Source organism: Lolium rigidum, chromosome 6 (genome assembly GCF_022539505.1).
Source record: "Lolium rigidum isolate FL_2022 chromosome 6, APGP_CSIRO_Lrig_0.1, whole genome shotgun sequence".
Taxonomy (NCBI): domain Eukaryota; kingdom Viridiplantae; phylum Streptophyta; class Magnoliopsida; order Poales; family Poaceae; genus Lolium; species Lolium rigidum.
The window spans coordinates 93,317,793-93,334,337 of record NC_061513.1 but is presented as its reverse complement, the minus strand read 5'-3'; the positions used below and the strand labels follow the sequence as shown (position 1 = coordinate 93,334,337).

The following is a 16,545-nucleotide window of genomic DNA, read 5'->3' as shown; positions in this document are numbered from 1 at the left end:
TGATGTTGAGGGCGAGCCACCCAGGAAGAGGATTTCTGCGAAGGTGATGTGGTATGCTCCCATAATACCACGGTTGAAACGTTTGTTCAGAAACAAAGAGCATGCCAAGTTGTTCTGATGGCACATGGAAGAACGTAAGAAAGACGCGATGATGAGGCACCCCGCTGATGGTCGGCAGTGGAGAAACATCGAGAGAGAGTTCCTGGATTTTGCAGGTGAGGCAAGGAACTTATGGTTTGGTCTAAGTACAGATGGCATGAATCCTTTTGGGGAGCAGAGCTGCAGTCACACCACTCTACGTATCTACAACATTCCTCCTTTTTTTTTGAGAAACACAGTACAAACGCAGACACTCACATACACGCGCATACACTCACCCTTATGAACGCACACACGCACACCCTACCCCTATGAGCACCTCCAGAAGACTGAGCTGGCGGATTGGATCTTGAAATTGACGAAGTCACCACAGGCGCCTCGCTGTCGACGGGAACGTCGCCTCCCACTGAATGAATATTCCGCCTTTATGAGACACACAGATGTCAAACCTGGGGTTTGAACTCTGGTGGGCTGGAGATACAACCATCCTCCTAACCACTCAACCTCAGGTTGGTTCTCTACAACCTTACTCCTTGATTGTGCATGAAGCGGAAATTCATTATGATGCCAGTGCTTATGAGTTATATACTATCTAATTGGCTCCTATTGTTTTGCCAAACAAAAAAAAACATGATCATCCAATGTGGGTCCGATCTTACATCGTTGGTCATGAGTACCATGGTATAAGTGCCTCCCTAGCTACAGAATAGATCCATGTAACCAAATCCAAGAAGTTACCAGCTTGGATCGCATCCCTTTCTCAAAGAAGTCATATGTCAAACTTGATTTAAACTTTATGAGATTCTAAAATGTGTTGTATCACTATATATGCTCAATCCTTTTTAAATTTATTTAACATGCGGTTTTTGATCTCGGGCGTACCAAATGCACCACAAGAACGGGTGCATGGCACACTTTAAGAGCAATTCCAATAGTATAGCCAACTGTTGGCTATAACACGATGTCATATCATTTGTAGTCATTATATAGCTAACATGTACAATAGTTGGCTATAAAAATGTAGTACTTTACTAATATATGGCCCACCTTTCACTCTCATAAGGTGTCTAGGAGCACGTGCAAGAGCTGACTATTGCATAGTAGCCCACCTCCCTTCTCTCTCCTCTTCTCTCTCCTCCAACTCATCTAAAATATATTATTTAATGTCTTATAGTCAGCTGACTGGACTCTATTGTACTTGCTCTAATCGAACAATGTCCTTATCCTAGGCTACACTGAATGTGCAATTTAACCTATTGGCCTGCTTGCATTAAAGGAGTATCTGTTAGACGATCCGCCATTCCGTTATATAAGTTACCAACAAATCGTTCGTCGATGACCCATCGACGTACCAAACAGGGGCGAGCTACCAATGATCAGCGTGCTTCAGCTGTCCTCCTAAATCCGTTGGTTGGGGAGATGCTCTACGATTAAGATTTATTGGGGACAGTATTGGACTGTTGGTGGAGACCGCTGCCCATAGCGAAATGATTTTGTCCATAATCTTCGGTCTAATTTATCAATCTGTTTATGAGGGAGTGCCGTGTAATGAAGGGTTGTGTGTTGGAAGAAGTCAATCAGCTCAACCATCGTGCATTTCAAATCAAGGCTGCTGGCACTGCCAACGAATTAGGTTGGGCATCCAAACTGCAAGCAGTACTATCAATTAGTATATTTTCTTTCATGGAAGAATATTGATTGGAAAAATATTTGCATCGCTTAATTAATGAAAGACCTGCCTTGACAAGGATCTTGTCGAGCCACCTCGGCGAGCTTTTCAGAACCTCACAAATTTTGTATTTGGAGAGAGATGTTTGTGCTAACACGAGGATTATGTAGATGATTAGCGTTGTTTTAACTTTTAAGTAGGCACACTTACCCACTAATCCTTTTTTTTCAAGGACAAAGACAAAGAGTAAAAGGATGCCATGATCAAGAAATACATTACAAAACCAGCCTCATGCTCGCCATTAACGATACCGGTAGACCCTTTGGTCGACAAGGTCATCACTGGCAAGTGGCAACACTCCCTTTTCAATCTTTGTGTTTTGTAGAGACTTTACAAATTAACTACCAGCTAGCCTTTTGTGGATGCGTTGCTCATGTGCACTGTGAGCACGCATCACCCCACTAAGCAATTCATGCATGTATCGGCTGCTGCTGGATCTTGAAAACAGTACCTCCATAATAAAATCTAGCTGAGGATAGGATAGCCGAGGATATATAGGATATCAATCCTAGCTATGACATCGTGGAGACCAAACTATATCCAGGGTTCTAATTAAGGAGGAGTATAATCAGGAGCGAAACTAGGAAGAAATGCATGTAGATCATACTATGACATCGTGGAGACCAAACTATATGAACATGTTCGTCTATTTTAGTATCCCTGCCGTTGTCACCGTCAGTCCGGCCGCACCCCATTAGTTCGACAAGTTATAAAGTATACGATGGAGCGCTGCAAGACAAACTACACTATCAGCTGGTTAAGTTCTCAACGGCAAAGCCGCAACGGAAATGCGCACCCATGTTTCTATGCCCTGGACACCATGGGAGGGCCCAAACACCACAACTTCCATCAATCTCAGGCTACCAAAGTTACTCCACGTAGTAGTAGTAGTGTATGTGTACGTACGTCCCAATCCTTCTATAGAAACATGGGAGGGCTAGCAGGGGACAAGGCGATTAATACCCACACGACCTAACTGCGCCATCACAACTAAGCATCCCTAATCATGGTGTCTCTCCATGTCCAGAGTTACTAGCGTCGCCACGCTAATTAATCAAGTCACCGTCTACCTACCCATCGTCGTCCATCTCTCCTGCTTTAGTCTGACGCATATCACCCTCGCTGGGCGGCTCGTCCCCAGCGCGCGGCACGATGCCCCCGACACCGTCGCTCTCCGACAGATCGACCCCCGTCTCGCCGAACCGGGCGGCGCGCCCCAACCCCACCTCACCGCCGGCCAGCCGTTCTCCCATGCATGCGGATTACCTGACGATGGATCGATCGGGCGGCCACGCACCCGCGTCACGTCGCCCTGTTCCCGCGATGGTCTCGCCGTCTCGGTCGATGCCGTCGCGCGATAGGAGCTTCCTTGGCGGTTGTGTGCAGCTGTGCGGCGCACTGTAGTGGTGGCAGGAGGAGGTGATCGACGATCGGCGTATACAGTAGTGGTATCCCAGGGGCCATGATTGGCCTCGGTGGCGCGACGCTCGTCACAGGTTTCGGTTACAAGCTGCCGGCCCCAGCCCGCGGCGATCGGTCGACGGATCAGGCTGGGGTATGGAGGACGGCTGTTTGCTTGCGGAGGCGTTGGAAAAAGCACGGGATCCATGCGAGCGGAACAGGCCATGTGGAGTGCAGATAAACAATGGCTTGATCGAGCGGGTGGAAGGGCTAGCTGACGATCCAACAGAGCTTCTCGTATTAGTGCCGCCGGATAGATGGATGGGGTGACGCACGCCAGCCATCCTTCTATGATATCTAGGCGCTTAAACAGCAAAAAAGGACTGAGCGTCCAAGTACTTTCAACGCAGATTTAATTCATGGACTCTTGGGTTCCGTAACTGCTAATCTAGACAAGCGACACGTAGTATGGCAACCAATCTCCTAATAGCAGATCACCCCTACCCTAAATGCTGAGGAGTGAGACAACCTGTAGTGACTCTTCTATACTCCTACCTTACATTGGGTTGAACCTTTGTTATTGGTTTTTAATCCACGGTCTATGGTCGCCATACACGAGCATGATGTATCTAGATACATTTCAGTGTATATAGATATGCCCGTATCTAGCTACTTTATTTCGATTTCGATGACGTCCCTCGACCGGCTTGATAAAAATGCAGCCATGTAGGTAGCATCTTCTATCACGGACTAACACTTTAACCACGACGATAGTTTTTGACGCAATTGCCGAAATACAAACAATACAATATGTGGGTAATTCCTTCCATGAAAATGTCGATCAACGGGTATATTCATGTTGTTTGCACATGTCAATAATAAAATTGTACTAACATCCATATTTACGGAAGCCGGTCGGGGAGCCTTACTAATTAGGAAACAAGCTTACATTGTTTAATTATCTTGGGAGATCATCGTCCAAACAATAAAGATACGCCTAGACAGATAGCTTATGCGCTACCTCATTAGCCTACCTTGAGAAATGGATAAAACCATGCAATCATGATAGGTAGAAACCAATTAAAACCGTCGTACATAAGCATCCATTCCCCGGTGTATCGATGTCCATTGGATTGTTTGACCGAACGGTGAGTTTGTTACACCCCAAGTCCAGGGATGCAGATTGCAAATCAGGCTACCACTCCAGTTGACACCAAGTACAAGGTGTCCACGACCGATGCCAAGCCTACAATTGATGCTCCTCTCTACCGCAACATCGTCGGTGCGCTTCAGTACTTCACCCTGACACACCCAGATATCTGCTACATCGTGCAGTGAGTCTACTTCACCCACACTGAGACGTGCATTGGGCTTAGCGGATTCTTTGCTATGTCTGTGGGACTACGCACTACATTCTTCGTGCTTAGCCGGGTTCGGTCTACGCTGGCTTCCCCAATACTTGATGATCTACCTCATTTCTTTGACAACTGGGGGAGGGGGGTGTTAACTAAATATATGTGTTACCATGTCTAGCTACCTACCGACTTCCCTGTCCTTCCATCTCCCTTTGTTTTCGATATATAAGTCTTGAGATACTCTAGGTATAGGTGTAGATCTCGGTTTGTCTAGCAAGTAACCTTGTATTAAAAATACCCCAAGAACAATACAATCAACATGTGTTGCACCCAAATCCCAATCTACACTATGTTTCTCTTTTTTTCTGTTTATCTTATTTTTTGTTGCTAGTTCCATCATTGCACTTTTTTTGACCTACCTAGCTCGTTGAGTAAACTTGCCTTAACATCTTGACTTAATATGTGAATTTTGACTTGCACTGATGTTATCTTGACTTAATATGTTAAATTTACAAATTCAACAAGTTAGCCATCGAGTAATTATTGATCGGTATGTGGAGATGATTAATGTATTCTACCATTATTTTTGGCATTGTAGGTTAATAATTTTTTATATTTCAAAACTAATGGAGTTACAATATATATAAAATGTAATTTTTGTGTGTGGCATAAGAAAAATCTGAACTTACTAGTTCACACACTTGCAGTACTTTGAGGTGAATGTCGGTAATCAAGTTTGTTCCATATAATAGGTTCGAGGAAAGGTGATAATCATGCAGACTCGATTTCCCTTGTGTCCTTTTGGAAAACTCCTTATCTAAAACAAGTTCCAATCCGCTAGTCATGTTTTTACAAGTTATCAACATGTAAAATAAAGGCAATCAACATTGAAATTTAGATAGTAAAATCATGTTTGTTAAGTGCAATCCATGCTTTGAAATCATATTGGCGGGTTTTTTTTTCTTGGTGAGGGTCATTGTTCACTTTATCATGCATGTTGATGTGAGTACAACAAGTTGTCTAGGCTAAGTGCCATGTTTCTGTGTATGTGTGGTCCAAAATTTGAGTGATGCCAAATTAGAAATCAGCCGGCTAGCTCTCAAATAAACAGTCCAAATTTTAACATGAAATGAAAAATACTTGAAATTTTAGCAAAATCAAGTTGACCATTTTTTCAACTACCAAACATGGTGACATTCAACATATAACGGTGACTTGTAAGTTGTTAATACATTGCTTTATCTTCAGTAGATGGCAGTGCATGCATGTTACTTTAGATTAATTGTTTCAAATTCTTAGCTAATTTTCTATTTTGCATAAAGTTAATGACTCTCATGACACAAGAATTTAAGTAGATCAAGCTATGGGAAGATTAGGGCGCACAGTACATCACAGTTGAATATGTTGGGCACTTTAAAGTGCCCTGAATTTGAATTTTGTGCCTAAAAAACATTTTGGACCACTTTTAGAAGTGTCTACTTTACTTGACTGTGAAAATATTTGCATAAATATGAAAAAATGACCCAAAACATCTACATTCCAAGATATCTGAGAAATACACCTAAATACAAAAGGAGGCACCTTGAGAAAGTGCCCTACAAAAAGTAGATGTACTATAAGAGCATGTCCCCAAAGCAAGTAGAGGCACTTCGAAAATGTGCCCCAGAAACCAAGTACATGCACTTTGAGGAAGTGGCACAAAACCAAAAAGTCACACTTCACTACAAAAAAAAAAATCGGTATTAGCACATACGATTAATAATTATTGTGATGTACTCACTTCGTTCACTAATATAAGATGTTTTCAGCTTTTTGTAGATTTAATCATTTTACCATGTATCTAGTCTACTTTTAGTGTGTAGATTCACTCCTTATAGTGTGCATCTAGTTTATATTAAAATGTCTAAAACATCTTCTATTTGCGAACAAAGAGGGTATCAACTTAATAGACAATAAAAGGCTGTGTGCATTAATCGACAGATGCCTGAGCTAAGTCTCCATTTCGGAAAAAAAAAGTTAATCTGCCCAGATTTGGCATACACAAAACGTTGTCCAATCCTTGAACGAGTTCACTCCCAAGTTCTTGCTTGTAGGAGTAGCTTCGGTCTTGCGTATGCAGCGGTCGTTATTTGTTTCTTTTTATGCTAATCCAAACAATGGCGATACTATTATTAATCAAGGAGGAAGAGGTCGTTAAGCAGCAACCCATGTCACCCATGTCCCAACGCACGTCACAGCAACATGCCTTTGCCTGTCGTTGAGCAGGCGTACAGTTTTTCAGGTCCATCACGGAGCGAGACCTGCATATAAGTACCGGCTACCGCAGACTCCGTTCTCAGAACCAAGAAAACCTAGCCGAATCAGCCAGCTACCCGGCAACCACCTGTCCGCTCTCAGACCCCCTCCCGATCCATCAAACACAGTACATATACATGGCGAAGGTTCACCCTAACATGGTGCCCCGGCCGGTCAGCGCTGTCGCGGAGCGAGCGGAGGAGGCGCCGACGACGCTGACGGTGTGGCGCAAGTCGCTGCTGTTCGACTGCAAGGGCTTCACGGTGTTCGACGCCAAGGGCAACCTGGCCTACCGCGTCGACAGCTACGCGTCCGAGACCGGCGACGAGGTCGTGCTCATGGACGCGGCCGGCCGCCCCGCCTTCACCGTGCGGCGCAAGCGGTTCAGCCTCCAGGGAGATCAGTGGCTCGTGTTCGCCGGCGAGGAGACGCGGCGGCCAGTCTACGCCGTCAGACGGAGCGGGCGGGGGAAGACGATGGCGCATGTCACGGCGTGCGCGGGGGGTTCTTCGCCTTCGCCGTCCTACGAGGTGGAGGGGTCGTACGCGCAGCGGTGCTGCGTGGTGTACGACGCCGAGAGGCGCGCGGTAGCCGAGGTGAGGCCCAAGGAGGTGGTCGGCACAGACGTGTTCCGCCTGGTGGTGCAGCCCGGCGTCGGCGTGTCGCTCGCCATGGCCGTGGTCGTGGCGCTGGAGCAGATGTTCGCCAGGCCGTCCCTCCTCCGGAGCTGGTCTACGTAAATTACTTAGTTATATAGTTTGTTTGTTGTATTTTGATCTAGTCAAGCTAGCTCTTTTTGCCCCTTCCACTTGGGTTGGGTTGGGTTGGGGTTATGAACGAGTGAAAATCGATGGATGATCGATGTGCGTGGGCATGAGAGCATCCTATGCTCCGTGACGCCCCCAATTCGCAAATACTGGTATATGGCCAACTGAATTTCTTTTTGGATCCCATCCATGGAAGTCTTAGCCTCCTCCTGGTCCGTGTGTATGTGTGTGTCAGAGAGCAAACCGTGAATTTTGTAAAGACGGGTCGAACTGTAGATACCTAGAAACAGGAATGGAAAAGAATACTAGTAGTGGACAAATTCCTTTGTATACGGTTCTCAGCTTTTCGAATTGAAGATAACATCTTGTTTTCTACGGAGTGCTGTCACCATCTTCTTGCGCGCACATATATATGTTTCGTGGCTTTCGAGCTGCTATCTTTACAACGCGATCGGCCAGATCACCAGAGAGATCCAGAGAGAGAGACATTGTTTCTCGTCATCTCCTCTACTTTCTACGATGGATGGAAACGTCGAATCATATTTGTCAAAACATTTCTGTCCCGCCTTTTCGATCATGTGGACTGGTAGGCAGGACCATGACTCGTTGATTGGTGAAAATCGATGGATGGATCGATGTGTGTGGGCATGAGAGCAGGCTCTGTTCCGTGCTGCCCCCAATTCGCATGCATATACTGGTATATGGTCAATTGAATCTCCTTTTGGATCTATTCATATCCATGGATGTCTTGCCTCCTCCTGCTGCGTCTATGTATGTGTGTGTATTCGAAATCAAATCGTGAATTTTGGATGGAATTATAGATACCCAGTACAGGAATGAAAAAGAATACTAGTAGTACTACCAATTCATTTGTATACGGTTCTCAGCTTCTCGACTTGGCGATAACATCTTGTCCTCTACAGAGTGCCGTCACCATCTCTGCAAAGGGATCAGCCAGATCACTAGAGGGAGACATCCTTTCTGGTCTTCTCCTCTGATTTCTACGCTAGGTGGAAACATTGAATCATATTTGTGGAAACATTTCTGTCCGGCCTTTTCGATCATGTGGACTGGCAGGCAGGAACATGACTCGTCGATTGGCCCCTTGCTAGCTAGCCTCGTGGGACCATGCCGTCCTGGAGAAGAGACGTGCACACATGAGATGGGAATTTGGAACGAAATTCAGTTACACCGAGAGAAAGGCTGGTGCTCACACACTATCTGGGAAATCTGGCGTGTCAGTCCAGCTGGTGATGGTACGTGTGCGATCGGCTCTGATTTTATGGCGAGACCGCAAGATTGATAGACAGCCTATATGTGGAGATTGCAGAGGCGATTTTGCTTGCCTTCGTCTGCCTTGTCCAGTTATGCATGAGTAAACTTCTGCCCAGTGCAGTTATACAATCTCTGTGAAACCAGATTGTTCTATCGATCACACACATAATAATGTTCGGGGTACTAAGCTTTCAGCTTTGAAATTTTACATTTTGCAACTCGTGCACGAAAGCTTGCTTGAACATACATACACTTCTCCATATCGATCTTTTCAGCGCTGCACTGTATCCACATGGGTTCAGATCTCTCAATTTATTAAGGACTGGCCGGCGAGCAATCTGTTGCATACCCATGATAGTCCTTCATTGAAGATCAAAAGTAAGTGAAATAGCTAGACGGCAGGCGCGTGATTCAAGACATGGCAGATCTCTGCCAGCACATCAACAGCAACAACTGAAGCTCAAACAAACACAGGCAAATAGCACTGACAATGCCTTCTGTGTAAACGTCTTCGCAACACCCCCGTTCGCACTTGTCCGGGCGAACACCTTCGATGGTGGAAGCCCTGTAACCTGGAGGCTTCCGCCAAGCCTGCGCAATTGCTATTTGTTCGCTGGTGCGTTAACCACCATTTCCGGTAAAGACAGTAAATCCTACATGAAGTGATTGATTTAAGAGACGGTCGAAAGCTGCTTTGAAACTGATTACCATGTGTTCATCGCCCACCTCTGTACGATCAAATCGGGGTCCTCTGAACACTTATCCAGGGGACACAGTGGGAGCAAAAGAGTGCCGCCAGTTATGCTTATGCTCCAATGTTCACAATTTTTTATATTCCCCTTGTCCACAAATAAGTGACTGATCAGATTTTTCTACGCAGTAAAACACATATAAATATATGCCTATATAAATATGATTCAATTATTTGTGGACAGACGTTTTTTTGGTCTGACATGTACTATGTGTGCAAGAGGATCTCTTGGAGAAACTCAAGATTGAAGAAAGCGTGTAGGTTTCCTACTTGGAGTCTACGAGCATCTCCACCGGTACCTCCGATAGCTATTTCGGGGTTGGCGTGGTTTTGGGGCTCACACCGGCGCGTCTCAAAAGGCGCCGGCTAGTTTTCGAGCCTAATAGAAGCGCCGGCAACCCCATGTCGACCCCTTCGCGAAGGACGCGAATAGGATGCGCCGGCGCCTCGCGGCACGTCAGTTTTCGTGGGTGGGGCCGCCATGGCAGCAACTCGAAGCGATAGGTGCATCATAACTGCGACGCCTCGTCTGAAGTGTCGCCAGCCACCGATGAAACCACCGGTTCACGCGCAGATGACGCCGTAAATGCGACGCATAGGCTGTTGTGCGGCTAGTTGGCACCCCTATTAGTACACCCTCCAACCGCCGCTGCGATATCCTCTACTCTCCACCGCCGTCGCGCTATCCTCTCTCATCTCCACCACCGCCACTACGCTATCCTCTCCTCTCCACCACAACAATGTCGCGTCGGCTGCATACGTCGTATTCGATGCTTGGCCGTAACGGTCGCACGCCGCCATCGGCGCCGCAACCACCACCGCAGCCACAGCGCGACGCCGAGATCGTATTCAACTCCGATGACTCTAGCGACTCACGGTTCGACGAGTGGGACGAGGCATACATAGCCGACGCAGAAGCCGAGGAGGCGGATGAGGCAGTGTAATGGGGCGAGCAGCAGCAAGTCCCCGCTGACCCGGAGCAGGCGGCGATCCTGACCTCCTGCAACGCGCAACGCTTCCGGAGGCTGAAGGAGGAGGATCAGGAGTTCTTCTACGCCATCAACTTCGACCACACCGTCGAGATCGCGCGACAGCGGGCGGCCACGGAGGAGGCGGGATGTCTCCTCATGGCGGCGGAGCGACAAAAGCTCCTTGAGCTCAACGCTCAGCGCCAGGTCGAGGCGGCCGCCCGTGAGCAAGCAAGGCTCGTCCAGAACGAGGCGTCTTGCCGGTGGCTTGCGTCTCTGAGGGGGCAGCGCTGCCGGCAAAAGCTCCCGCGACGCCGGTGGCCATGCTCTACCGCCAGATGCGTGAAGCAAGGACGAAGAGGCGGCCACAGACGCGGGCGGCAAAGGGGAAGAACGACGACGAGGCAGGACCATCGCACACCCCCAACCGACGGCCAGTAGATTAGGGTTCAGTCTAATTTCAAGTCAAGTTTCATTTAGTTTAAATTCGAGTCACTTTTGTATAAAACTTGTCTAAATTCGTATGAATTCGTTTTTAAAATGTTTTTTGATGGAGGATGCAATGCCGGTACCCCCATACGGCAGTGCCGGTGCCGCTGGCGCCTATTTGGGGAACGCGGCTGGAGATGCTCTAATGGGTTTGTGAAAAATGAGTGCATAACTCCTGATATCGAAATCCAAAGCTACATGCAGGTATTTGACGACTTAACCAATTATTAGTTTATTACAGAAGCAAAACACACTGCCAACAACTAGGTTTCACCCAACAACTAAGTTTGGGTTTCAGTGCTATCTTAGGCTGCAAACAGGTATATATTGAGTTCGCCTTCTACTTGGTCTGTGAAATCATTTTGACAACTTGGACCTTGCTAAAGCAGCACATTTTAACTAGGAAAGAGATCACCAGATAGAATGATGGCTATAGCTTTTGCAGCTCAGACTAAAGGTCTTGACAGCTGTAACACCCCGACCACTCCCCGGCCGGGCCTGTTACCCCTGGCAGGTCTCTAGGATCTCTAGACTAGCCCCACAGACCAACGTATGTCTTTTCTGCGCACTTTGTCCTCACTCGTGCGCACCCGGGAACTACTTCCCGGTCGGTCACCCATCCTCAAATTACTCTGGGCCGAGCACGGTTAACCTCAGAGTTCTTTGCTAATGAGATTCCGGAAAAGAAGTTGCAACTTGTTGGTATGAGTATTCTATCAATCCTATTAAGCCCTGGGTCAGGACGTCACAACAGCCGACCTCTTCTTGCTAGTTGAATTAAACTTTAGGCCACCCATGACGAAAGAGTTATTTCCGAGTAATGCTACAGCTCATGGCCTTCAAGGTGCCATCAATTTCTAGCAACCAAGAGATTCAAAGAGACTGGAAACTAGAAACCTACTCTTCATGGGAAGCAGTATATTCAGTCTTGGGGCAATCTATACCCTAAAAGCCCAATCATCAAGAAGATCTTGATGAACTAAACGATAGCCAGCAAAGCATACCCATGAGTTCCATAATGCAAAATTTGTTTGGCACCACAGAGCGTAAATAGACAAAACTGATCACGGGCTTGAGTAAAGAAACCCCACTAATGAAATGGCATTAGCAAACAGAGGAACGATCGACAAACACACATAAATTAGTTCTGCAATGCTAAGAACATAGATAGTCAGACATACATGGAAGGTTGAAAAACATAGATGGGTATACATGGATGGTTGAATAACATAGATGGGCATCAATGCGACCACAGGTTTGAGTAAAAGGGGTGACCCCAATGCCTCACGAACTTGATGCGCAACAAAGACATGGCAAATAGCAAACAGAAGATTGATGAACAAACATAACTTAGTTTTGGGGTACTAATAACATCGATAGTGAGGCATAACATGGATGGTTCAATTAAATAGATGGGCATAACTTAGCTGCAAGCTACACGGTTGACATAGGTATATATAGATAATGGGAATAGATAGACAGACATGGCTATTTAGATAGATATGGACCAGACAGACGAATCTTCTCAGTTGGATTCAAGCTAGAGGCACCATGTTGTCCTCTCTGCAGTTTACTTCACGGAGCCGGTCACAGTGTTCATTCCACAGCATCGTGTTCAATTCCTCCATCCTGGCGTAGTTGGCTTCGTAGTCGTCATCGTTCTCTTCCTCCTCCTCGCAGCCCTGATCCAACCACTCCTGACAGAACTGCATGATGTCCTCGCGAATCCTCTTACTACGGGCTGCGTCTTCCTTGTACTGCTGCTTTCTTTTCTCGATCCAGTCCTCCGAGTAGTTCAGGAGCTTCGCCAGGTCGGTAATGGAAGCGAAGTCATCCTCAGACTCAGCGCACTCGTCCATCTCCTCTGTCTCTACAGGTGCCGCGCTTGTTATGGTGGGGAATAGGTACTTATCGGCAGTCAACACTGTCTTGTCCATCTTCTCGGTCTGGATCTTGTCGATCGCCTTCCCTGTCTCGACAGGCGCACCCTTTGATATGATGGAGAACGGCCTCTTATCGCCGCCCGACGCCCTCACCGTTGCATGCTTGGCCTTGTCCATCTTCCCCGTCCCGATTTTGCCGACCGTTGTCCCGGGGACCGCCGCGGCCGCGGCCGCGCCTGAGAACCGATTGCCGTCCAACGCCTCCACCGCAATAAGCTTGCCCTTGTCCACCTTGTCCGCCTGCGGCATCATGAACTCGCTGGAGAGCCGCTTCCCGAAGTCGATCGATGTCTCTTGCTCGTCCTCGCAACCTGCCATCGGTCCGCGCGATTCTCTCTCTCTCTCTCTCTTCTTCTGGTGCTGCATATGTGTTGGCCATATAGGAGCGAAACCCTAGCCCCTAGGTACGGCCACGAACCAAACTCGGAGTCTCGGACCCAACTCACTCACGGACCGGACCGCACCAGATTCTAACTGGGCCAGGCCAGCTCCCTTTCTCTATTTCTCTCAAATTCTTGGAAAATTGTCCTGTGGCCAATCCTATTAGGCCGACCAAGTCCGTGTATAGCGGGCACCGCACACCCCTGTGGGGCATGGCCAGGCCCATATTTCGTTGACTTTGGTTCTTTCGGTTCAGGTTATTCGGGTTTTCTGTTGGCTTCAGCATTTTTCTATTTTTTATTGCTCTTTTGGCTTTTCAAAAAATATTAGAATTTAAAAAGTGTTCAATTGGCAAAATAATTAAACTTGAAAAATGTTAAAATCTGAAAAATGTTCAAACTCGAAAATTGTTCAAATTTGAAAATTGTACAAATTCAAAAAAAATATGCATACTTCCAAAATATCAAATTTTTGGAGAATTTTTCCAAGTTTCCAAAAATGTTCAAATTTAAAATATGTTCATATTAAAAAGTGTTCAAAATTTGAAAAATTTTGAAAATCAAAATTTGGAAAAAAAATTCAAGTTCCAAAAATGTTCAAATTTTGTAAATATTTAGATTAAAAAATGTTTGATTTTTCGGGAAAAATATTTCAGATTTTTTTAAAAATTAAAATTTTCTAATTTAAAATATCATGTTTAAAAATATTTCGGTTTTTAAAAACATAAAAATAAAATCAAAAAGAAAAGGAAAAAACGAAAAAAATGAGGTGATCCAAAGAATTCATAGTTGTCAAAGGCGAGTTATATAAACACAGTATCTCAGGTGTCCTACAGCGACACGTCACACCCGAAGAAGGATAGCTCATACTCAAGGATATATACACGAAGGAATATGCGGCCATCACGCAAGCATTTAAGCAATTGCGGCCAAAGCTTTCCGAGCAGGTTTTTATTGGCTCTCATCCATAGAGGATGCAAAGAACATTGTGCGCACCTATCAAGCTTGTCAAAGATTCGCGTTCAAGCCACACGCTCCAGCAGCAAATTTGATGCCAATACCCCTGGTATGGCCCTTTGCTCAGTGGGGACTCGACATGGTAGGAAAATTGCACAGATCTTGGCTATGAGGCCATGTTTATCTACTTGTAGCAGTCGACGGGTTTACCAAGTGGGTCGAGGCGAAACCAGTAAAAACAGCAGATTCAACGGCAGATGTAAACTTCAACAAGGCGATTGTCTTTCGTTTTGGTGTCCCAAGTAGCATAGTAATAGACAATGGTACTAACTCCACTTCTCGAGAGTTCAAGGATTACTGCGAAGGGTTGGGCATCAAACTACAATTCGCATCAGTGGCGCATCCGCAAACCAATGGCCAAGTTGAAAGAGCAAACGTGCTCCTCTGCAATGGCATCAAAAAATGCCTTTTAGAACCACTGGAAAAAGGAAGACACGCTTGGGTAGATGAATTACCCTTCGTGTTATGGAGCTTGCGGACAACACCAAACGCACCAACTCAAGAAACACATTTATTCCTAGTCCACGGGGCCGAGGTCGTGCTTCCAGTAGAATTGGCTCACGGTTCTCCAAGAGTCGCAGAATACGATGAGGAAGCATCGCAAAGAGCACTCGAAAATTATGTTGATGCAGTCGATGGGCAAGAGACGTTATATTATCTCGAGTAAGTGCATACCAACAGAACCTGAAGAAATATCATAGTCATCGACTCCGTCCCCGATCTTTTGAGGTCGGTGATCTAGTCCTTCGACTCAAGTAAGATGGCCACGAGAAGTATGAATCTCCATGGGTAGGGCCCAACATTGTCACACATGTCATTCCAAGTGAAGCTTATCACATCAGGGATAAGAAGACATGCAAGGACGAAGGGAACCCGTGGAACTTCGCACAGCTGCGGTGTTTCTACGCATAGAAAAGAAGTTATCAAGGTTGTACTCGAACGACCTTGTAAACACAAAATTTACATTGATTTACGGAGATTTACCAATGATCCCCTTTATTTTGTTTATAACACCGCAGAGCAAAAAAATCATGTTTCGCGTATTTTTCACTTTCACGGACCTATACGGAGTCAAATTGACCTAGGATTTTTTGGAGCATCATTGTTTCACCGGGAGGAACATAATGGAGTTCAGGAGCACACTTGGAGAGGCCCGAGGGACGAACGAGGACAGGTGGCGCGACCCAAAACTCCGGTCGCGCCACCCACCTCCGTTCACACCTCGATCGTCCGATTGTTCTGATTCTTTCGCCCACCGACGTATTTTGCCCTAAAAACGACTATATATATGACCCCAAAGAGTTATCGGGAGGAGAGCGTTGCAGAAAGACAGAAACACCAAAATGAAGGCTGCTGAAGAGAGGATTGAAGGGGGGAACTCCGCCGGGATCACCATCGGAGGGATCTCCACGCTCTCCAACATCTTCATCATCATCACCATGATCAAGAGGGAGTAGTCCACCTCTGGACTACGGGTTTGTGCTAGTAGCTTGATCTATTTCTCTCATGTTCTTCATAGTACTTAGTGCCATATGAGCTGCCTATCATGATTAGCTATGTGGTGGATCCTTGTTTTATGATATTGTTTTATGAGATCTGATTGTATTATATTTGTTAGATGTATTGATAGATGCATATTATGTACCCCGTTTTTAATTTTATGTTCTAATCCAACATCTATGCAAGAACGTGTGTGGGGTGATGTGTGTGTTAGATGGAGCAGCAAGGTTTTAGTAATTGGATAGTGACAATATATTCAAGAGCTATTATGATTTTTACCTTTCTTTTGCTACCTCACTAGGGATTAAGTGAATGCATGTGTTGTGTTCGTGATGTGACAGTAATGATGATCTTGTTTGTTCAAGGTAGCATATTTGATATTCAAACATCATGTCAAACTACTTATTGCTATGTGATACGTCTCCAACGTATCGATAATTTCTTGTGTTCCATGCCACATTATTGATGTTATCTACATGTTTTATGCACACTTTATGTCATATTCGTGCATTTTCTGGAACTAACCTATTAACAAGATGCCGAAGTGCCGATTCTTGTTTTCGCTGTTTTTGGTTT

At 45.9% G+C, this 16,545-nt stretch overlaps 1 protein-coding gene across 1 annotated transcript; it reads left to right on the top strand.

Annotated features, from left to right (window-relative positions):
- The first annotated feature begins 6,944 nt into the window (after positions 1-6,944).
- On the top strand, positions 6,945-7,696 carry LOC124668298 (protein LURP-one-related 8-like). The gene has a single exon (XM_047205461.1). It carries the CDS (start codon positions 7,017-7,019, stop codon positions 7,617-7,619), a length of 603 nt encoding a protein of 200 aa, XP_047061417.1. The 5' UTR covers positions 6,945-7,016; the 3' UTR covers positions 7,620-7,696.
- The last annotated feature ends 8,849 nt before the right edge of the window (positions 7,697-16,545 follow it).